The sequence below is a fragment of the Caloenas nicobarica genome, chromosome 7 (genome assembly GCF_036013445.1).
Source record: "Caloenas nicobarica isolate bCalNic1 chromosome 7, bCalNic1.hap1, whole genome shotgun sequence".
In the NCBI taxonomy this organism is placed as follows: domain Eukaryota; kingdom Metazoa; phylum Chordata; class Aves; order Columbiformes; family Columbidae; genus Caloenas; species Caloenas nicobarica.
In genome coordinates this window covers 17425401-17449457 of record NC_088251.1, presented here as the reverse complement: position 1 = coordinate 17449457, position 24057 = coordinate 17425401, and the positions used below count along the sequence as shown (strand labels likewise).

At 36.3% G+C, this 24057-nt stretch overlaps 1 protein-coding gene across 8 annotated transcripts in view; it reads right to left on the bottom strand.

The window, feature by feature from the left end:
* The window catches only part of EXOC6 (exocyst complex component 6), a 94892-nt gene that overhangs the window by 55397 nt on the left and 15438 nt on the right, over positions 1–24057 (bottom strand). For all 8 annotated transcript variants that reach the window (XM_065638602.1, XM_065638607.1, XM_065638601.1 and 5 more), the window contains exons 2-13: positions 19378–19549; positions 18030–18077; positions 17781–17871; positions 16828–16873; positions 8724–8928; positions 7314–7469; positions 6250–6318; positions 3784–3867; positions 3644–3690; positions 3129–3249; positions 1152–1223; positions 373–470 (exon numbers count right to left, since the gene is read on the bottom strand). In XM_065638602.1, coding sequence (XP_065494674.1) covers positions 373–470; positions 1152–1223; positions 3129–3249; positions 3644–3690; positions 3784–3867; positions 6250–6318; positions 7314–7469; positions 8724–8928; positions 16828–16873; positions 17781–17871; positions 18030–18077; positions 19378–19549 — 1209 coding nt within the window. The remainder of the gene's footprint in view (positions 1–372; positions 471–1151; positions 1224–3128; positions 3250–3643; positions 3691–3783; positions 3868–6249; positions 6319–7313; positions 7470–8723; positions 8929–16827; positions 16874–17780; positions 17872–18029; positions 18078–19377; positions 19550–24057) is intronic.

The window sequence follows — 24057 nt, the reverse complement described above, 5'->3', positions numbered from 1 at the left end:
ATACACATATCAGCTAACTGTAAACATTAAGATAACCTAAATTAGGAACATAATGCCCTACTGCAATAGCCTAGAGCAATTAGGTTCCTAATGAAAAAAAACCAGACATCTCTCTCCTGCGTGTTTCTTGAATAATGTCTCTTTGGAGACCTTCCTTCTCTCCATTAACTACAGAAGTCATCCTCAATGGCTCTTCCCCTGAATATTAGTTACATGTGATGAATGCCTTAGTCCTATCCAATCTGAAACTCAGATACAGATTGTGTTAATCAATTATTCCAAAATTACAACATACAACAATATAAAAAAAACCCCTTTAAGTAAGAAAAAAACCCAGATACAATACAAATATAATTATTTTGAAATACTAACCTGAACAATCCAGACCACTTTTTAAGAAGTGTTTCATTGTACTGGTCTCTAATCTCAAATAAAAGATCAAATAGTCGATTCACAGGAAAACCATAACCCTAAGGTATAAAAATGAAAAGAGCGGGTAATTCAAGAACACACTCAATTCCTACCACAACACTTCAGGACTCTGAGACATGACTTACTCAATCTTGTCACGCCTATTAAAAAAATATATTATTGTACTCTAAACACACCACTGCAATTAGAAGATTATATATCAATTTTTTACCAAATACTTAATACTATGCTTTTGGTTTTCAGGCAGAAATTTGTCCTATTTCTCTGTAGCATTTTAACTTGCTATTTATGCATACAACTAATCTTTTTTATCAGTCTGTTAAACATTGCAAGAATACTTGCCTATGAAGTTCATTTCGTCTTTCAGCTAGAGAGCTAATGATAACTGGAATGCTATTCTTCTTAAGATCAGAAGCAAAGCATTTACAAAAGACAAAAAGACGTACAAGTTACAAAGCTAACATCAATTTTGCATAGATACAAATAAGTGGATGCTAGCTGGATATCCCAGAATGCATAATTAAATCAGTAATACTGACAAAGAGGAACCAAGGTGAGAAATACATATATTTAAAAAAATATTATTCTGTAGTTTTGTTCTTGATTCATATATATGACATCAGGGAAATCCAAAGCATTGCACTTACCTAGAGGAAAAAATTGACTCTAGTAATTTCAGTTAAACTACTAATATAATATGTACCTGCTATAACACATACCTGCAAAGTATCAGCAAATACTACAATAAGATTCTTCAGTTCCAGAACAAGGTCAGGATCACTGCAATATGACTGAAATTGAGAAATTCTGGTTTTGTTAAAAGGATTTAAAATATGGGACATACGTTTTCAAAGAATATTAGAACAGAGGGTTAAACTCTCCAGCCTTATCCCTTTACGTGATGGACTGGCTATCAATAAAAGCTCAGAAAAAGTAAATTAAAAGTAAACTAAAATATGAGAGTCAAATAATATCAGTGTGTTGTACTGAGATTCAAAATCAGCAAATTACATTAATTTCAGTGGAACGTAGGCACACATCAAAATGCTTTGCTAAATCTACATCAGAGAGGTTTCCACAGGACATTGTTTGGAACACTAACTAGTGTGAACTGTGCCACCTCTGACAGTTTCCCAGCTGTGTGGGGAAAACACTATAAAATACTTTCTAAATAAGTTCAAATTACAAATTTTATGGCAAAAAGTCAAGACATTGAGTTATTTACTAAATGATCAAAATCTGATTTTCAGAAGTGTGGAGTCATACAACTAACACTTTCACCTCAGCTTCAGTATTTGCAATACCGCATAAAGTAAAAAGATATTTATATTGAAATAATTTAAAGCAGTATGAGAATATAGTATTGGTTAGAGACTATAAATGCCTGTTTCAACTTTTTTTTTTCAATTTTTTGCTCTTAGCGTACTTTAATAAAGTAAGGGTTTGGTTTACAGTACCTCAGAAGACAACATACACTTATCTAAACAATAGTCTGTACTAAGATGATGTTAGAAAGAGATTGTGATAGAACCAGTTTTGATGGGAGTTATGCATTTTGAGAAAAAATAGTGATCAACATGACAAGACACGGAAGAGTTCTTTAGAGACTACAGTACTTTCACTCCTTAGATCACCATATTCCTACATAGGTGTATAAATCCATACACAACCAATTAACTTGCAAATTATTTAGCTTAAGAAACACTGAATATATCTCAATTTATCCCAATTCTCTGAAATTAATTAAAAAGTATGAGAATATCTCATGTACCACGGATCAGTAAAGGTCCTATGATAAAACTATAGTTGCAATCTGAACTTTTCCCTTATTTTCTTCAGTATATGTGAAATGTAAAATATTCCTTGAATTAGAGATTGATTGTAATAAAAATAAAAATAATATTGCATAAAGGAACTGCTTCTAGCAAACATTAAACAGAGAAAGATAAAACTCTCGTATTTTTTCTGATAGTAAAAGTTATACCAATAGTAAACTCTGAAGCAATATACTATTGGTAAGTCTGAGTGAACAATGTATTCCATTGGTTTCCACACAGGAATAAGAAATAGCAGTTATTCAGCATCATGGGAGCTCAGATAGAAATGGAACTTTAAAAGACACACTTCAAATGTACTGAAATACTCAGCTGATACAGAATTACAATCTAACACCTATGAAGATTTTTCTAATACCTTTACTTCAACATAAACATATTACTACTATAGCATTGAAGAGATAGCTCCAAGGGTTTTCCTGGTGGAGTTTATTTTGGAAACACAGCATTTGGAATGATAATTAGGAACTATTTCCTGGTGGTGTTTTCAGTGCTGAACTATTCAATCTGATCTAATGAAGAGGTCAGTTGAGACTAATGAGGAAGGATTGCAATAATAACAGCAGATTAACTCTGCATATTCTAAACTGCTGGACTAAGAGAAGGTTTGGAAGACCCAGTGAGTTGTAAATCAGTGGAGGATTATGCAAATAGCCCATGGCTGTGGATCAGAGCCTGATATTGTTGGGTAAAACAAAAGCTTGGCAGGCTCCCTCCCAAATCTGAGCAATTTTTAATCACCAGGAAAAGAAAACATGAGAGAGGTGTAATTTTTCACTTTGTTACTATCCCAGCTTTAAATATGCAGAGGTCTGAAGTAAGATAATTTAAACTGCAACACTGATAAGACTTCTCACTTACTGAATGTGTTCTAAGAACAGCAATGATCTTGGAAAGGGCCATGTTCCAGAGTTCATCTGTGTATGTTCTAGTTACCAGTCCCTGGGTTACATGTAAAATGTGGTCTTCTACTACAAAGAAACTAAAACAGAATAATGCTTAAATTATTAAGTTGTTTTCTAATAGAGCAAATTGTACCATTTCAAACAAACACATAGTCAAACCCTTCCCCACTCAAGCAGTAACACTTTGGTAGGTTTGGTGTCCTGCCTTGCCCAGCATGAAGTCAAAATGTGAAAAGTTTGTTCCACGCCAGCTGGAGCCCAGGCTGCTGGAGGGTCCTGATACGATCTGGATGCTCTTCCCCACTCAGAGCAACAACCACCCAACAACAACAACATCCAGCAACAACCACCCACACAATTTGTGCAGAAACTGAATCACGCAGAAGAAAGTTTTTGGACAATGGGAGAACAGAGGGTGAATTAAGAATCAATACAGTAAAAGTGAAATAAATCTTCATCTAGAAAACTTACCCTACAATTTGACTGAAGTATCTTCTATAGCCTTCTACTGTTTCATGCTTTCAGTGAAAAAGAAAACAAGTTTAGGAATGAAAATACCACTAAGTATTGAGTAGAACCCAAGTAAATGCAAAAACAAATGTATTGGTTACCATGCTTGACTGTGGCTGTAGAACTAATCTTGCTTGTTTCCTTCTTTGTTTTCTGTAGTAATTCTCAAATATTTCTCCATCACCCTAAAACAAGACAAAAGTAGTTAGAATGAGAACATTGTCACAGTATGAAAAAGGCACTTCTTAAACTAAAAGTAGAATTTTCTTAAACTAAGGCACACATTTTTCATTTATTTCACACAAAGACCTCCAGCTGACACCAGCAAAGTTTTGCAGGCATCAAATATGCAAAAATTATATCTTTAAGTAGCCTACAGAATGTACTGTAAATAAAAATTTTGCCCATATGCCTACATTTTGTCAAACCATATTATGCATTTTAAGCAATATTCATGTTTTTAAACTACTGCTTTCAGAGTATGTTAATATTTCTAGACAAGACATATTACATTACTCTGTTGAAATTCATTGTCCCCTAAAATGTTTCTCTAGGTTATTCAAGAAACTAACTGCATTGGAAAGTTAAGTCACAAGAAGGTTTCTGCAAATATTGGATACTTCTGAACACTGCCTGCATTAGCTTCGTCTGAGAAAAACAAAACAAAACAAAACAAAACACACCACACATAAGATTTATTTAATATTTGCTTATTCTCTTTGGAATTGGTAAATATAAGGACTGTGGATTTGGATTTTTATCCTATCACTGTCCTCAAAAATACAATACTCTTTGTGCCTAACGATTATATTGAGAGGAATTCAAGTGACATCCGACCCATCTCATTAAGATGACCACTCAGTAGAAACTATCTGTCCATTTGAAATCGGTGCTACATTGACTCATCTACCTACTGAATGCAATGTAATTGGTATGCAAGCAAAATAAAGCAGCTTAGCATTGTTGAGGTTTGTTTTTACTTCATGAGCCTTTTATTAGGCCAGTGCTATTTAGAATTCCATTACCTGGGCTTCCGAAAATCTTTGAATCAAATTATAACAGAGATTATATATTACCAAGACAGGATTACCTACCTACTTAGTATTTTAAGTTCATAATGAATATTGTGACATATTTAGAAACACTGCTAATCTATCACAATCTAAAAGTAAAAAAGAGACTTGTCTTAAAAACAACAAAAAAACCCCAACTTGAAATTGAGATGCAAATTTACCAGAACCCTTTCTGTTGCAGCAGAACTTCACACAGTGTGCCATAACATCAGATTAGGTGATGTTGGCAGGAAAGACAGAAGCCCTATTCTGAAGATATCGATAATCCTTTTTTCTAAGGGGCTAAGGACCTTTGATATCAGAGAGCACTTCAAGTTGTTTTCTGTCCTCAGTAAATCTGGAAGCTGGGAAACTTTCTGTGCAAACCCAAAGGGCATCTCCTTGGATCAACGATCAAACATCAGCATCCTTGTCAAAGTAAAAAACGTAATCACATTAAATGTCATATATGAATTTTATTCCTGTTATTTTCTTACACTAAAGGAAAAATAAGCAGATGTTGTCAACTGGTGTATTTAACTTTTCACATTCTTTTTTATATGTTATTTCACACTTTTTTCCTCTGTAAAAATAAACGGTCCATTCTTTTTTAATAGTGCTGGCAGCCTGTATTTCTGTCCCTCCTGATCTTTTCATTGAGATGAAAAATTACTGATGTAATTATTGATGGTTTTGTTTGGATTCCTTCTTCTTAAAAAAAAAAAAAGTAACAGTGAGATAATACTTTAAACGTTATTTCAATATATAAGCTTCTATGTTACATGCTACAAGTGTTCCATAGAAAGAAGATAACCCAGCCTCAATGCTTGAAGCCAGGTCTAGCAGAGATTGTAGGATAAGGAATACTTAAAATTACTTAATCTATATGCACCAATCCTTATTCTGTAAGTAATCTGACTTCAGAAGTAACTGAGACACAGGAAACTGAGAAAATTATAAATAATTTGTTACCAAGTTTCCCCCAAAAAGTTTTCGTCCTTGTTAGCTTGTTTTAACTCTTTTACAGCAGCTACACTGGGCTATTGTGTCTCTGCCACTGAATTCAATTTAATCTGCCTGAGCACACCCGTCACAACCTCCAGTTTTCGCTTGCTGTTTTGCCCTACTATTCTTATTTCCACAAGATTCAGACTGAACATTCCTATCTTTTGTAATATTGATCATTTTCCCCCAAACATCTGTGTACATCTGGAACACTTGGAGGAACTGCAATAGTGCTGATATCACTATTGAGGCGGACATATATATTTTATGAATATTCTTAAGAACACTTATGTCATTAATGTCTTACTGTATATCCTTTATTATGCATATATAATAAAACATACAGCCATGCCCTGAGTGTCTATATTCAACCTACCTCAACTGGTTCATCCAGAACTACCACTACTAGAAGCAATATGCTTTTTGGGACCTATTAGAGTATGAAAAATACAAAAATGAACATTCAGCTTCAAAAAGTAAAATACCTTTTGAAGTGACCTTAATACATACCAAAACTGAGTAGATGTGCAAACACCTATAGACTGGGGAAAAGTCTACAAGATCTTGAGCAGTTAAAACCTGAAGAAGCAAAGGAAAAAGAAAAGTATATAAAATATAAAAAGCATATAATCTGCAAAATGTGATACATGACCAACAGAACTTGTCCACTTAATAAACACTTCACAAGACACCTTACTGGTAAGGAATTATCTCTTCAAAATACTGGTTTAGTGCCCTTAATTTTACAACTGCTCAACTTAGTTTCTTTAAAATTTGGAGATTTAGGGGAGAATTAGTAGTTTGGTAAAGTTAGTAGACTGATGAATCTAAAGTTCAGACGAATCTGGAAATACATTGGGGTTGAATACAAAAACACGACCAAATTGGGACCAGCGAAAGCCAACTCTGTTGACAGGTTTTACAGCTTACTAAAACTACTGTTTTCATACAAAGCAGCAGGAGTTTGCTCTAATGACTTGACGAGTAACTGTGTCAGTCTTTTTGCCAGTAATTTCAGGACCCAAAAATGGATGGGTTCTATCACAAAAGAGTAGATTAATTGCTCAATTCTCCCTGCCTTTGTATTACAGTGCTAGATTTTCTTTGTGTTACAATACCAGATTCCTTTCACTGTGTTTTCAGAGCACCTGATTTAAAGGTCTCAATACTTGCTATTTTATTGAATTTATGAATACTGAGTATTTGGTAGCTGAAAAGAGTCCTAACACAAGCTGAAGTCCTCAACACAGAAATGCTGGCTTTAGCAATAGCAGAATATTCCAGTAGGCCACGTATCATTTACAGTGGGCGGGTACTGTATAATGCAAATTGCAACTGAACTCCAGAATAATTACAAGTTCTATCCAATTGATGCTAAAGCTGGAGTTAATACAATTAATATTTTGGCACTATTTTTCCTCCTAAAATGCCGATCTGGACTGGTGTCCCTTGAAGGTGTTCTCTGGTCTTTTCTAACTAACATTGACCACCTACAGACAGCATACTGCAAGTTTTGTTCAATAAACCTACAAAATTCACTTTAAATAAGATGTACTGATTTAGTATAATGTTACCTCTTCTTCATGTTCATCATCTTCTTCAAATGTTCGCTTCAATGTAATTTCATTCTTGGATTCCAAAATTCTGCTTCTACCTAAACACATATTCCGACCATAGTTTAAATTATTCTGCTTCTGAAGAGGTGTACTAAAGGTTTTCTGCTGCTGTGCCTGTTTTAAAAGTAGTACGAATAAAGAAGGATGTAATGCAAATTTAATCACTGATGAGTATATGCTATGACATGAAAAACAGGTGGTGCTACTGAACACACATCAGTATAACTACAAGATCTGTGTTCTCTGCCTACACCAAGGATTTTTTCCTTAATCAATTTGCGATGACAAATTAGTTCAATAGCTAATTTCTGCATAACTTTTCTCTAAGCCCCAGAATACAATCTTAAAGGTAGAAAAAATTAAAAAGTAATCTGTACTTTTCCTGATCATAAATTGCAGAGAATCAATATATAAATGAACTACAGTTATCACAGTTTCCAGATATTTATTCGCTGTCTTCAGTTACGCCTCAGTGAGCAGTCAGCTGCAGAAGCCAAACACACTATATTGCCTTATTATTGAAAGAAATGCAACACAGTAACACAGCATAATATTGCAATTAAATTTCATATCTAATACTCAATGCCACATTTTACAAGAACCTTAGATGACAAAATGGCAACCCAACCTGAGCTCTACCCAACAAAAAGTGAAATGAAAACTATGCTTGCTCTCCAAATAAATTTTAAAAGCATTAACTGTTTAAGGCTTGGCCAGCACCAGTGCTTTGAAGTGGCAGATTGTTTTGTGATGGAACAGGTAAGGGCTCCAGCTATCCCAAACTCAATCTGGCTTTCACCCCAGTCCTCTGCCCTCTCTCCTCTGCGGTGTGCCCTCTCTGGAGGATACTATGCCAGTACCACGCCCTGTACTGGTACTGTACAAAGAACCAGACAGTTATCTCAACATTTCTTTTAGCCTTATTCCTCCTCGCCAGCTGGCCAGCTGGGCTGCTCTTTGCTTTGCTGTAGTAGCTGCTCAGTTACAAGACTGTCTAGGAATTGACTACTCAAAGTATCTCAAGACTTTTTGCAGCCTGAGCTATAGAGCATTTCTCCTTCCTTTCCCAGAGAGGAAACTACTTCTTGTCTAGCACACAGACACAAATTTTTAAGAAAAATTGGATGCTACTGAGGTGTCACACTGCTGCTTCCTGCGTTAGCCAGGGACCACTAGAATTGACAACTTCATGTCCTGGAAAAGAATTTACCCAAGATGCTAGCAAACACTTCACAGCCTTCCATCTTTACTCAAATTCTGTGTGATGACTGAAATCCTTAGACAAGCCTTTTGGGCTAACCTGAGACTATCGACATTGATCTTTTGAGCAGATAGCAGGACTGAGGTAATCCTATTAGGTTGGCTTACCTGCTTCATGGCAGTTTCCCCAATCCTGTCAGAATGCTTTCGAATACTCTCTAAGAAATCCTTGAGATCTGACATGGATATCTCTTTTATTTCTTCGCGCAGTTTTGGAAGATTTTCTATCATTATCTGGCAAAAACGGTATTGGCTAACTCTAGGAAGATATAGATTTTCTAGCTGTTCCATTGTTTTTAAAGCAGAATAGTATCTACAAAGAGATTAAGATCAAATTACATAGATTGTTATTAAATTTTAATAAAATACTTTATCAAATATAGGATATCAATATCACACACACAATCAATATACATCTAATGCAATTACTCTGTTCTTAGAAAAATTAAGGAACAATGGGTTATCCACATAATGCTTTAGTATGGAAAAAAATAGTGAACTGTCGGAGTGACTGGGCATGTACAAATTTTAAGTAGGCTCCTATAGTTCTGATAAATAGATTCCTAACACCACATGGAGCATCTTGCAGAATGGAGGCACTTAAAGTCACAACAATTATCTTCCCTTTGAGATTGACTTTATTAGGAGTTTTTATGAGTTCTTTTTTCTGAAACAAAAATTGCCTATTACCCAACATTGCAGTATATGCACCAAGCAATGAAAACAATCTTGGAAAAGTGTGCCCATATGCATCTGCCTTCTTCAGGTATATGTGAACATCCGCACCCACCCTCTTTCCACCATCCTTAGCTGGAAAAGACATGTACACACTTATCTCGAGCAATATTTTTTCCAGCAGTATTTCATATTTTGCTGTAAACCACAAATTTACTTACTCTGCTGACTAAATACAGTATATCTCACCAAGAAACTGATTACTTTGAACAGGTATTAGAGGGTAAAAACAAACAAACAAAAACCAGAACAAAGACTCCTTAATTTTCTCTATTCTCCCATGATCTGTTAGCCTACAGACTATTGTAGCAGAAATATGGAAGATGTGTCCTGAGAGAGGGAAAACACAAAACACCAAGAAATACTTTCTCTCACGTCCATACATTATGCAGATGTTGTACAGTACATTCGTAACTATGTTGTGAAATTTTACACATGGGACAATTAGTTTAAAGAAATACTCCAAGTTAAAACCAAGTGTAAAAAGTGATTTAACTGCAAAGTAAATTAAAAAAATAAAGACTCAAACAATTTTGACAGTAGAAAGCTACCAAATACTGAGACATCAACTCTATATATTACTACAGTTATTTACCTGTCTTCATTCTCAGTTGTCCCATAGATTACTGGGTTTGTTGGGCCAAGACTTACTCGCTAAAACCATTTATCAACTTCAGGCCTGTAAAGTTTTACTGCTTTCAGCTGATTTAGGGAAACGTTTACAGAAGGAAATTTTAATTCAGGGAAACTGTTTTTCCATGCTTCCTCTTATAATCAGTAGAGAGATGAACACCACAAAGAGGTGACTCAGAGCTGAGTCAGGCTTCTCTGTGCCTGTTCTTGAAGTCAATACCCTTCTCTATTTAATTTTCAAATGTCACATGGGCTACTAAGGCAGAATGCTTGTGAAAAATTTTACTTTATTGAAAAGATGAAGCAAAATAGAAGTGGGCCAATTCTGGGACAAACAGCTAAACTAAGAAGGCACTAAACAGAAACACCATGATCAACAAATCTGTGATGCCGACATTTTAAAGAGAGGTGCAGGAAACAGGTTAAGCATGAACAGGACAGCAATTAGTTTTAGATACGACAATAATTTTTTTATGCAGTATTCTTACCAGCCACTCAAGAGGCTTTTAGAAAAATGCATTTATTTTGGCCTATTATAACAGAACAAGGTGAATTGATGCCTTCTAGCTTGGTCTTGAACAGGAAAAGTAGAAAAACTGAGATCTGTTGTTAGTTAGTTGCTGTTAGTTCCAATCCTTTCTTTCCATAAATACAGAGTAATATCCTTAAGTCATTTTTAGCTTTCATATTATAACTTTAGTTCCTTCTTCTTCCTGAAAGTCCTACACAATCAGTACTGGAAAATAACCGAGTCACTTTGAAAGGGAAAAGCTGAATATGAGAAAAGTCCCTTCAAATGTTTGAGAAAACCTGGAGAAGTGTCCTTTCCAGTTCTTTTGCTTCTGGATATTAATTGTAGAGGTAGTGAGTAAATACTTCTAAACTGAAATACATTTCAAGCTGCTGGCTCCACTTCTGTAGACAAGCAATAATAAATTATTAATACTTCAGTCATAACTTCTTTTTCCATTCTGAAATAAATACATTATTTTCAATTTTCTCAATCAAGACCTTTCTAAGCTAATTGCTCAGCATAGCTAGAGGATGGGAAAAATCTTCTCTTTTATTCCAGAACAAAACTGCTTTCAGAAGACTGCAAATGAAGAGGTTTCAAGTGTAAATTAGGAGCTTATTATGTAGTTGGTTTATATAAAATACACATAAGGCAAGGGGCATGTTGCAGATAAGAAAGGGTCTGGTGCTTTTATGTGTGGGAGGTTTTGGTTTTTTTTAAATAGCAAATAACCAAGAGTGCCACATGGTGAGACTTCTGGGGAATAAAACCATAATAGCAACAAAATTGTATAAAAGGTTTTTATTTAAATTATATGGATCTGCTTATCAGAACACTGTTAGTTCATCTGGAAGGTTTTTGACTCCCGTCCCTAAGACAAGAATTAACATAATCCATTTAAAATCCATTCTAGAGTCCCTTACTAATTATATATATATATGGGGCTCAGGATCTTGCCCTTTTAACATCTGTTCTGATAATGCACTCAAGTCTTATTAATTTGAAGGTCATCTGCAGGTCAGGATTTAAACTAAAAAGTTTTGCATATAATTTCAAGGAATTATGTATTTGTATATTTTGCTTTAAAAATAGACTTAATGCTGAAAACTTTGACAACAATATTATTAGTTCCTATCATATACTTTCAATCATATAAAGATTGCCCATTTGACTATAAATGAGTTAAAGAAGTATCTTCAATGTTATTTTTTTAATATAAAAATAGCTGCCTTCTGTCCATTCTTCTGAGCTAATCTTGTGAGAGTATGTACTCCAGTGCAAAATTTATAATGTAAGCTTTGAAACTGAAGACACAAGTTTGAAACACCAATAGAAGTCATATGATAAGCCTGTCCAGAACTAATTAATCTTGTCATCAGAACCAGAAAACTATAAGATGGATTTTAGTAACATCTCCAAACTATAAAAATGGAAATTTCTAAAATCAGCAAGAAGTAGGCTGAGGGCTGGGGGGGAGGAAATGGGGAAAGGAGAACACAACTAACAAACAACTGCCGTAAAAACATAAGATTAGTGTTTTGCATCATCTTATTCTAAAATTGAGCTGGCCTTTTACAAAATGGCCAAGTACCAGGCATAGAGTAGTCAGGTCTTGTATTAGAATTTGAAACATCAACATATAAAAATTTAAAAAGAAAAAGGAAGTGACCATTACTTTAGTGTACCCAAAGTATTAAGTTATGTTTTAAATGACAGAGAGAACTCTTAAGATTTTTATCAGCAGAGTGTCATTTCGAGGCAGTTAAGAGAAATACCAAATCTTACTAAGAAAGCCCCATCAAGTTAAACTATAGCAGCCAAGAAGCTGCTCTGGACAGGAGCAAGATGAACTCAAAGGCTGTGAATTTTCTGAAAATAACCCATTTGTACACAAGCCTTTTGAAAAAAGAAGTGTAGTCATGACCCAAAATTTCCTGCTGAAAAAAAACAAGATGAGAGACAACAACCTTATAATTTTAAGGTTATTTTAAATAAGGAAACAAACAATTTACAAAGAAAAAATAGTGTTCTCCAACTTTTGTGTTTCCCTCTGAGGTAAATACTGTATATTCCTGCTTACAACATTTCTATTAAGTAAATGTGACAAACTTTTTGTACTGTACCAAACAAATTTAAGGGAGTTCATTGGAATTTTTCAATAATACTGTGGAAAAGTCACCTCCACGGAGATCTTGAATAGGATATATTGAAATTGCAATTGAAAACCTTTCACCACATGAACAACTATTTTTGTTTTTTAAATCTAGTTGCCTTAACAATTCTAAACCTAAATTTTAAACTTCCCCGCATACCAATTTTATCAGTTGCCCCAAAGGACCACAAACTGAGATCAAGGCACTACTAACTCTGAAACTTCTGTAAAGTGAGTCAAAATCCCAATATTTCTGAAAATCAGATTAAAGAGTTGCTATGTGAAAAAAACTAAGATGTGTGGAACATCTTTTTCAGCCATAATGATGTGATAGGAGATTTTTTTAAAAATATAAATTATCAAACAAATAGGGTTGTGAGAACAGTGAAGAAGAAAGCATCTGACACTTCAGTATCAGATTTTTTTTTTTTTTTTTTTTTTTTTTGCCAGACCCATGATACCTCTATGAGGTATTGATTTGCGGTTGGTAAATTCCAGTGCTTCATTTTGACATGGTTCCAAAACCATGCAGAAAACCAAAATCAAATCACCATCGGTTTTATCTGCTCCAGCATCTTTCCATACAGTCATGCATAGAACCAAATTTTATAAATTATGAAGTTTTCCTATTTGTATCCTTTACGTCTTCAGGTTTATTTGAATGCTTGGAAGGTTCATGCTGAGAAAGGCTGCATGACTGTCTCAGTGAGACTTAGTAACCTAAATAACTACACAACTCTGTCTGTCCCACAGTTCAGAAGAAGCTTATAGTAAGGTCAAAAAAATAAATCAGGTCTTTCAGGGAAACAAGCTCACTCTTTCTTTAGTCCTTCTCATGGTAGATTCAAGAAGATTCGGCAACAACCTTAACAGATTAATTTAATTCTTTTCATTTTATGGTGGGTTTGGGTTTTTTTTGTAATACTTATTGTGAAAGAAGACTTGCAAAAACACCAGTTCTAACAACTCTCAATTAGACCACAATCCCTTGAAGCAGCTAGGAACTTTCTCCAGAGACACGCATCAAAATCCAAATGGCAACACAGCTGCATAAAATCTGTGATGATCTTATCTTTGACTTAAAATTAAAGACCTAGGTATTCAGTGTAAACGCATAGCCTCCACTAGGTGTTTTGGAAAGCAGTGGAGAAACCACGCTTAGTGCTTCTGCTTCCTCAGCTAAGACTTTAAACCCTCTACAACTCTTCCCAGCCAATTGTGTCTGTCGAGAGCAGATTCCACAGTTACTTCCTCTCACAACTATAGCTCTTGTCAATTTGTGTTATGCATGGCTCAGGAGACAGAAAAATAGGATACAGAGCCTTTCACCTCTAGGTCATCAGTTCAAACATACCCCACATTCGTAGGGACCAAAAGTTACCACCAACAGATGGCTTTTTTGGAGTCCTCAGTAAATCTCCATTCTATCTGCATACACCAGGATGTACTCCAGACTCCAAATCCTGCATTTCCTTACAAGGCATCTGCCATGCAGAAAAGGAAATGGAATTCCAATCTTCATCTTAAAACAACTGTCGTCCAACAATACAGAATAGCGACACTTTCTTCTTCTCTTCCTTTAAACATTAGAAATACTACTATTCATAGTGCAAGACTATAAGACAATGGAATAATGAAAATATATTCTAAAGGGCTGCAGGCAGAGAAAGTCAAAATAAAAGAGGTCTTTTTAAAAAAGACCAATGAAACCTTCACTGCATTAACTAAGTCCAGTGAAGGTTTCTGAGAAATATTATCTTTGCCTGAAATAAACATTCCTCATTGTTTTGTTAAGACAGGGATTGTGAATGCTCCTCTCTCTGACTCTTCCAGGAAAGCCTCAGAGCAAAACTTAGGAAGGTCAGTTTTGAAATTCCTTGGATCTGCAAACATCAGCTCTATCAGGTCTCTGCACTGATGCTATGGATGTCCTTGCTGTTGCTCAGTCACAGTGATGCAGGATACACTCACTCTTCGGATTTGTTGCCTGTTAAACTGCAAGGAAATTACCATTTGAATTAACCGTGAGTTCCAGGGGATAGCCACCTCCAGGCTGTATTCCAGGGAATTGTAAGCCATAGGCAAAGTAGTAACTGTAGCACAGCTAATGAAAGATATCTGAGCTGGAGCAGTAGCCTGTAGCAGAGTCTAAGCCTTCTGCGTGATTTCAAGGTTTGGTACATCAAAGCATTATTCAGAATTATTAGTATTTTCCATAGAATTTTAAGACCTCCACTCTGGCAATTCCTTCCACAGGAAAATTATCAGATCTGAATCCGTTAAATAATAGAAATTTAGGTTTAGATTTAAAGAGTGCTGATGATTTCTCAGAAAGCACACCAACCATCAGTGGACTCTCCAAAACTACTAGCAAACATGAAATCAAAATGCTAAAAGCCATCTGCAATTTTATCTCACTTAAGTGATCTCTCTGTGATAACTTTAGGAACTATAACTTCCCTTGGAATTCTAAAACCAGGATGCTGCTCGTCTGACAGAGCAAGGCAATGGCAGAATGCAGGCCTTGATCCCAGTGTTTCGGTATTTTCAACATGCAAAAGGTAGCACACTCTACAGACCGCCTTGCAGAAGGAAGCGGTGGGGTTCAGCCAGCATAGCCTGCAGTCTGTCCTCTGCCTGAGCAGCAAGGGCACTGTACTGTTCACATCTGTGTGCTCCAAGAACACTGCAACAACACGCTGCCAGCTACTCTAAGCAGATGTCAAACCAGTGCCCTGTTCAGAGGAAACAGGGAACAGCAGTCAAGCTGATAAGATTCGCTGGTTCACATTTAGCAAGTTTTGACTGTAATAAGAGACAGCATAGTGCCATAGCTATTAGGTCATTCCTAAAGCTCTTCTTTTTCTTCAGAAGGCCTCACAGACAGCGTGTGTGCCCAGGTATCAAGTAGCACATATACCACTGGCAAAGATACATCAGAGTTGCTGCAATGCTGATTGCTCTGACGTGTACAGTAGATGGGATGCATTTTGGACACGTCTGCACACAGGCTTTAGAACCGATTTACTCATACACAGTGGCCATTGTTGAGGATTTTCAGATGTCCAGCAGGATGGCAGGAGGTGTTGGATATCCAGACAAAGAGTCCAAAAGTAAATCTAGATTACACAGTAGCCCTGTAGACAACTAACTATGCATAGCTAGCTCCAAATGGAAATAGTCAGGTCCAGACAGACTTGTTTAGCGGGAGCTCGCTGCAGTGGTGCCAGGTGCACAAAGAGGTAATGGCAACAACCATGAATCCCGCACGGGAAGACACAGAGCAATCGGCGTGACTGAGGTTGTATAAAAAACAGGCAGGGATGAAGGTGGCAATGATGCTGTAGACATTAGGAAGAAGAAAATAGCAGTGGTCAGATTGCTGAGGCAGGTGTGCATGAGGCGCAAGGCAGCAGTATCAGCCCCAGTGGGACAGGATGACAGCTACAGGGGACAGGGGCAGCCAAGCTGCCATGGAGAAAGAACTGGGGATACTGGGTTTACAGCACCAGCGAGTGGCTCTCTGAGAAGATATGAAGTGAAGACACAACACAGGAAGGTGCAATTGGTTACATACCAGTCAGAAACCATTTTTCTGGAAATTTATTTTTAATTATGGTTTTAATTTTTTTTTAACAAATCAGTTTGTCAAGGGGGAGTGGGGAAGAAGGCACTTTTTGCACTTCATCCTCATAATCTCATGTACAAGAAAAATTAGCATAGAGATACCAGATAGGTCTGAAGAAAGGTATATGGACTGAAGTGTCCTTTTTTCTTGGATTATGAATTGAATTTAAATATATAGTGATAGATTAATCAGGTATTAATGTACTCTGAAAGATCATTTCTCCCTAAGGATCTTACTTTCTTGCTTCTTAAACTGTTTTAAGTATTAAAAAAATAATACACTTTACTTCACATTTTATAATCATAATTTCACTGTATGTCATACTTATTTAAGCAAACATGATTTTTCATGGCAATCACTAAGCTCGTAGAAGTCCTCATATTTAACAGTTGTTCACTTGCAGTGACATTTTTGGAACACAAAGTATTATGAAAAGAAGACTACACATAGCAAGCTACAGGACTTAGAATACTTGTCTACATTAGTGTTTGCTATTCTATCAGTTTACTTACAGGTGTCATATTTCACTCACAGAAATAAGTTGACTCACCTTTTTACATTCATCTGTTCTTTTAGTTTGCTGTACATTTCCAGCACTGCATAAAAACAAGCAGATTAACCCATGGATCTTATTGTGGCTTTAGTTAGTAAAAGAGGAAAATATATACTGTAAAGGACAAAATAAACCATAGAAAAGGATATGCTAAATTTACCTTATTCAATTCCTGCTATATCATAAACATAAGAAAACTAGCAAAAAAATATTCTAGAAGGCAGCTAAGAAAGAAAAAAGAACCGAACTCCTAACAGCTTTTAAATGAAAAAGAATTAAGACTAAACAAAACAGTAGACAATATATATATATCAAGCATATTCATTCACTTACTACATACCATAACTTTATCTGCATTACCAGTCTATGACCTGCCTCCATTAAATGGCAACAGTACCACCTACTGTACTCGTAAGAAGTCAACAACAAGACTTTACAAAGAAAAATTCTCAAATTTGTTTTATGCCAATATCACGAACAGGATAAAATCCTTATAGAGTTGTGTGCAATCCTACAATATTACCTTTCTGAAACTTCATTTAGGGCCCTTATGTTTTATGAAAAAAAAAGAAGCCTGTAATGACACAAAGCTAAAAGTACAACATTGAAACAGAATGATTAGTATTTTCCATCGAATTCAAACAGTAAAATCCACCCTCTTAAGCAACAAATTCATTGTTTATCATATTAAAAATATTACTTCATTTAAAGCTGTATGTGGCTACATGGTTTGCATCATTTATGTGTCTCGCTGTCTTCTCACTAAGTGGCATAATTACACCAAATATTGTAAAAGACAGAACTTAAATGCTGACATCCTTCTAAAACATGTTAATCATTTCATTAAACTAGATGTTACAGGACAACTTAAACATAAAATGATTTTGCATTTTGCCTATTGTGACTTAATTGATTTAATTTGCCATCATATTTAGCTGTAGGTCACTCACCTGGAAGACACAATTGTAGTTTTTCCACAACTGTTGTAATATTCCGTTGCTGAACTCTACATCGGATTACTTCCTCTGTTTGGGCTATCACCTTAGAGGTTGGTGGTTTGGTTTTTTTGGGGTTTTTTTGGTTTTTGGGGTTTTTTTAAAAAAAATAAAAGAGAAAGAATATCACAATTAGATTATGCAAATAAATTTAATTTGCTACAAATACTCATAATGCCCATATAGGAAGCACCATTTTCTCACCTCTTTCCCAGCATCCTGAAGCCTCCGGTTGGTATCAGTAACTTGGACCTTAAAAATAATTTCACCTTTGTTAGACAAATATGCATATATTGCCCTGATGTGACTGCTCACCCTTGTAATCAGATCATGCTTCATGAGAAACTTAGAACAAAGAAATGCAAATTCAAATTAACTCTACAGCTTGAACTTGAACTTTTGATCGCAAAGGGCTTTTGTTAACTTCAATTACTTATGACAGTTCTTTCTAACAGATTCTGTGGCAAACTTCTCAAATTTAGTTGGGATTTTTGAACTTTCCTTGTTTCTTTAGGTCTGTCAAACAATTCAAATCATTGACCCAATTGACCACTGGTCCCTTTTTGATAACCTCAATGAGCTCTATGGGCCATTCATTGTCTGTAAGAAATGGTGATTGCATTTTATGGTAATTAAACATTCATACTTTGCTGAATGCAAACACTGGGTGGTTGATTAACATCAAACGTGGAAATCTCCAAACCACAGCAACATTTTAATGCTGCAGGTGCAGGCAAAGCTCGACCTCAGATTTTCCCACATAGTAAGTGACTCATTAGGTCATCATAATAAGGAAGCACATTCTAGTTTATTAAAAATCTCATTAATTTCTGAACAAAGATGCTCAATGACCTCATTGACGCTGTATTTGGTCTCTTGTTATCTGAATATCCTTTATATAATGCTCTTCTAATCATAACCTCTGATGAACTATGCTCATTCTGTCTGGTGTGCATATTTTGCTCTCAAAAGTGTAAAGGGAGCTAAAAGGGATGGATCTCATAATTCACTATTCTGCATTCTGATTTGGGAGTAAATCTTAGTTCTCATTTCTAATAAAAACTACTAACTCCATCTACTCTCCTACTCATTACAGAGCAAAGAAAATTATTTTTCATGTATAATGGCAATATTTTTATTTTGCTAATCAAGATTTTAAATTTTTCTAAGGTCTGATGTACAAACGTACGATTAGAAAAAGACCTATGTAAGAAATATTGGTTTTACCATTTGCTGTTCTTTCCCTTCTGAGAAAGCCCTTAAAAAGGGCAAAATAATTTTGGTAACATTTTCTGAAAACATACATTTAAAAAAAAAAAAAAAAAATCGGAGTTAGACCTAATAAAATATTTGGCTTTGTAAATGTAAATTATTGGATCAGGCAACACATCTCTAATCACAAATCCCAAATAATCCAATTGTGAAAAATTGTTGCAAACATAACGGCATGTGTGATAATCACTAAATTCTTGTTCTTCGGTAAGAGAGTCAAGTTCTTTCTTTTAAATTCTAAGACAATGATATATGAAACTCTGAAAAACTAGTTTCTTACCTTTAATTTTTCTGCATCAGCCCTAACTTTAAGAAGTTCTGTAATAGCATCCACAAAGCCCTGATGGTGAAAATTGCACATCTTTTCTATCTCCCTGTCATGGTTACGTATGCAGGCATCTAGTTTTTCCATAAACCTCTGATGTGCGTTTGGTTGGTCATCATATACAGACCTGTTAAATACAAATAAGAAAATGAAAGTTTACTTTTTCCCCCAGTTAAAAGTAGCATGCAAGGATCTTTATTGAAATCCCTCTCCTAAAGAAAAAAAAAACCAAAAAACCAAAAAACCACCAAGAGCACGCAAACTTGATGTTACGGTGCCATCATTTGTGATCCACTCCACCAAAATTAGCATTAAAAGAAAGACGTGGCACAAAACTGAGAACTGAGAACCCAGCCCTTATGGCATTAATCCAGGTGCTTAACCAGTTACATCATGGTTGACCTGAACCTCGCTGGTCTGTTATTTATGCCCTAATGCTCAAATACGGGTACAAATGAATTATTTTCTCCAACCACCTCAAATAGCATGGATCGCTTTTCCATCAAATTCCACTCTTTACTAAATATAAATACGTGCAAACAAACAAAATTGCTTTTTTGGTATTCCTAACATCAGAGTTACCCAACTACATCAGGGCTGGACGCTTCCAGCCCGAACAAGGGGAGCACTGTGCGGCGGCGGCCGGACCCCCGGCAGAGGGCAATCCCCAGGGCCGCCCGCCCCTCCTGCCCGCGCTCAGCGTCTCCCAAAGCAAAACCACGGCACGCACATGCCTGAGGCTGCTACCTCAATGGGATCTGGCTTGCAGGAATGGCTAAAATCAGGTCTTTTGGTTTATTTTACTAACTGTTTGAATAGTACACTTATAAATGTCAAACAGAAAGCACGACTCCTGGAGAAATTACCAGCGTAGCTTGTTGAGCTGCATCAGAAATAGAAAGCTGTGTGGACAAATGGGAGTAGGCAAAGGAGACGGGGTAATTTAAAGCTTTAGACTTTAGCAGAGGAAGCAAGAAAAGAAGTATTACAGAGAACTGTACTGGAAATCAAAGGTATGAAGTCTCCCAAGAAAGGTAAGGCAAAGGCAGTCCCAAAACTTGATTAATAACTTGAAACAGCAAAACCAGCAAAGACAAGTAATTTTTGAAGCAGCTTTTCAGATAGAGAGCGAGCAACAATAACAGAATGATAAAGTCATACATATATGAACATGTTTGTACTGCAAACTACAAGCATTCAAAAAAATCAGATCAAAAATCTTTAAATTGCTTTTTTTAGCCGTTAATTTCCTTTCATAATTACAAAGTTTTCTCCAGAAATGCATAAGGAGAAGCTGCTTTAAAATAATTTTTTAAATATCTTAAGATGGGGAAGAAAAAAAAAAAGGCTGAAGTTCCAATGGTCTCAATGTAGCTCGTGTAAATACAGTCCTAAGTCCAAAACCCAAGCAACAGTCAGTCAAAGCCTCTAAAACTCTTGAGCACAGAGAAAGTACTTCCCTGCTGGTGTTCTCAGAGAAGTCTGACTTCCCGTATTCTTTGAGATCCTCTTTTCTAACCAGACAGCTGGGCTCTGACAAGATCTGGGGTCATCATCACCCGTTCAACAAACCCCTAGCTGAGTGTCTGACAAGAACTTGACCTTTCAAGGAAGAAAAGGGTATAGAAGAGATTGAAAAGACTCTTGTAACTAGATCCTTCATCCTTTTGAGTTCCTTTTGACCTTGGACTCAGAGAAGCAACTTAAGTTTGAGACATGAGAAAAGTAATAAGCTGTCCTACATGCCAAAGGAAGAAAGCCAAATCCTGGTAGCCTTCGTGCTGTAGATATTTTCTCAGGGAAAAATCTATTCAATAAAATATTCCTAGAATATCCCCCTTTTGCTTATGATTGATAGGAAAATAAGGCTAAGGTTCTGAAAGGAAGGTTCTTTCCTCCAAAGTGCACCAGGGGAAAATCCAAGGTTGTTGACCCATTAAGTGGTTCATAAATGGAAAAATAGTCCTCACCCTTTCCACTGCTGCAGTTTGAAATGACAGCTGGAAGGAGCAAATGTGTGACAGTCAAGTCTCTCTTCCTGAGGTTCCTGTCAGACTCGCTGAAAGAGATTCCTCAAGGCTGCTTAGGACAACTGAGGTTTAAGGGGCTGTGGTGAAGATCATGAGTGACCCACACCTGCCAGTGGGAAACATCTGCACCCAAAACCTGGGGCTGGCTGGAGGGAGACGCAGCAACCTGGCCAGCGGGGAAAGAAAGGTGCAAAACACACAGTCAGCGTTAAGTGAGCTCTCATTAGGCACCCTGATGTTCTGCATCTGAAGACATGGGGGGAAGCATGTAGACCATATCACAGTTACCTGTAAAGAAATGGGAAAGGAACAAGAAAAAGGCTCAACAACTCATTTTCTAGTGCTTCGAAATACATAGGACAAGCTGGTTACATGAGTGCTGCTCTGTCTCTGTAAGAGAAGGGTCAGAGATGTTGGAACCTACAGGGTGGCCACAGAGGGACATCCACCTGTCTCCAGAGTACCGTCCCTTGAGAAGAAATAAAAAGATTAGGAGGACCAGAGGCATCAGATAGGGCCTTCAGAGATACTGGGCATCCATGAGCTTCCCCCGAATGGGCTGGACTCACCATCTATACTGCACTGAATGCTACAGGAAAAATCAGCAAAAAGTTCAATTTATTACTGCTTCCTTGAGCCTTTCATCCAAGTGTGGAAGGAGTCTCCAAGTTTAGGTCTCCTTCCAATGTTCTCAAAGGGAAGTGAGAAAGGACTGTCATTATCACAGAGAGGAGACTTCTATCTATCGTTGTGTACTTGTAAGTTGTGTATCGTAATTGACAACAGTAGTAAAACACAGTGGACCAAATATACCTAAAATGAGAATAAGACTGTAAAAAGATGGTGCAAGAGGAACTCCATGCCCGAGTTTGTACCACCAAGCTTTCTTTGGTAGTAGCAATGCACTGACTTTTTGGACTTGGTTATTGTCTGATAATTTGGGGTACCCAGTAGCTGCAGTTCAGCCTGGCTGTCTTGATACCTTTTTATCGATTTCAGATTTGCCAACTGGCAGACATGCTGTTAAAATATTGAGGGAGGGAAATAGTTTACGATCAGGAGATTTTTCTTTAAAATGTGATCAAACAATTGCAGGCAACATAGCCCCAAATTCTGGAAGCACAAACGATATAACACAGGCAGTACAGTATTCGCAGTTAAAAGAATCAGTATTTATTATTTTTTCTCAGTATTAAAGCTACTTACACTTCAGTTTAATGATGATAAATAAAGTACTGATTGATAATTCTCAGGGGCATTATCACAATATTTAATTTGAAATCATACAGGGAAAAAATGCTTAAAATTGAGGAGGAATAAACCAATATTGTGTACGTCCAAATGCACTGCCTTAACCACAAGATTAGCCTACCTTATTAAAATAAGATTACTATTTAACATACTATATTACACTGTGTTCTGCAGAGATACTAATAAAAAGGTGATCTGTGATCTAAACCAGTATTTTGACAGAGCTCCTTAAGATTCACTGGTAGTATAAATTCCATATTAATTACATATGTAAACAGCTCCATCTTGTGGGAACAATAACAAATCATCCCTCTTTCAGCACACTAGCGAAAAAACTCCTGAGACAGAACTGCTTAAAGAAATAAATCCTCACACTATTTAAAAGAAATTCACACTTTGTATCAAAACTCTCTGACCTAGGTGTGAAGTAAGAAGACAGAGGAAACAAGTTTCTAACTTTCTTAAGACGCTGTACTCTTAGGACACTATACACAGGCCATTTCAGAGGCTTTGGAAGGAAGTCTGACCTAAAGCACTGGCCTTCTTGAAAGTTTAAGTGTACTCAGGAGAGCCATGCCACCTCTGGCCATGGACAGAAATGAGGCTTTTTCTCAAAACTACAAACACAACCGAGGGGTTGCACACCTGATTCACCCATTATGGAACATCACACATAATAGAGTGTGGTTTATTTATACTGAAGCTTATTTTCCATAGATACATTTCAAAAATTACCTATATGTATCTAAATAAAGTAATTGCTACCTTAGAATAATTATCTGAAGGTGAACATTTTAACAGATTATGGCACGGCAAGTAATGCTGATAGCAGTTTGACACTCATCAGAGTTAAACTATCAGGCAGACAAAAAAACATATTTCAATATCTTGGAGAGACACGTGGAAATCTGAAAGTATCCTATAGCTAATTTTTTTAAATCACAAGACAAAATTAACAGAATTTACAACACACACACACACACACACACAGAGTTCTGTTGGGAAGAGAGTGAGGAAGCGGTAACTCTTCCAGATGCATTTCTTCAGGAGACAACCAATACATGCAAATACATCTACCCTAAAAATCTCTCTCTCACTATAAGCTGCTTCACATGTGTCAGTGGGAAGCGTCATAAAAGAGGCAAACATGCCTAGGCTATGAAGAGAAATTTTACATGTGTAATATATAGTTCTTTCAATTTCTGTTTACATTTTTACACTTCTGAATGAAGAACCCCAAGGATCCTCTTCAGCTTTATGGGCCCCTGAAGTGGATGCCAGTGGTCCAAAATACAGCACAAATTGGAACTGAGCAAAACTGAAACACATGATCAGTTTGTATTACAAGTGCTTT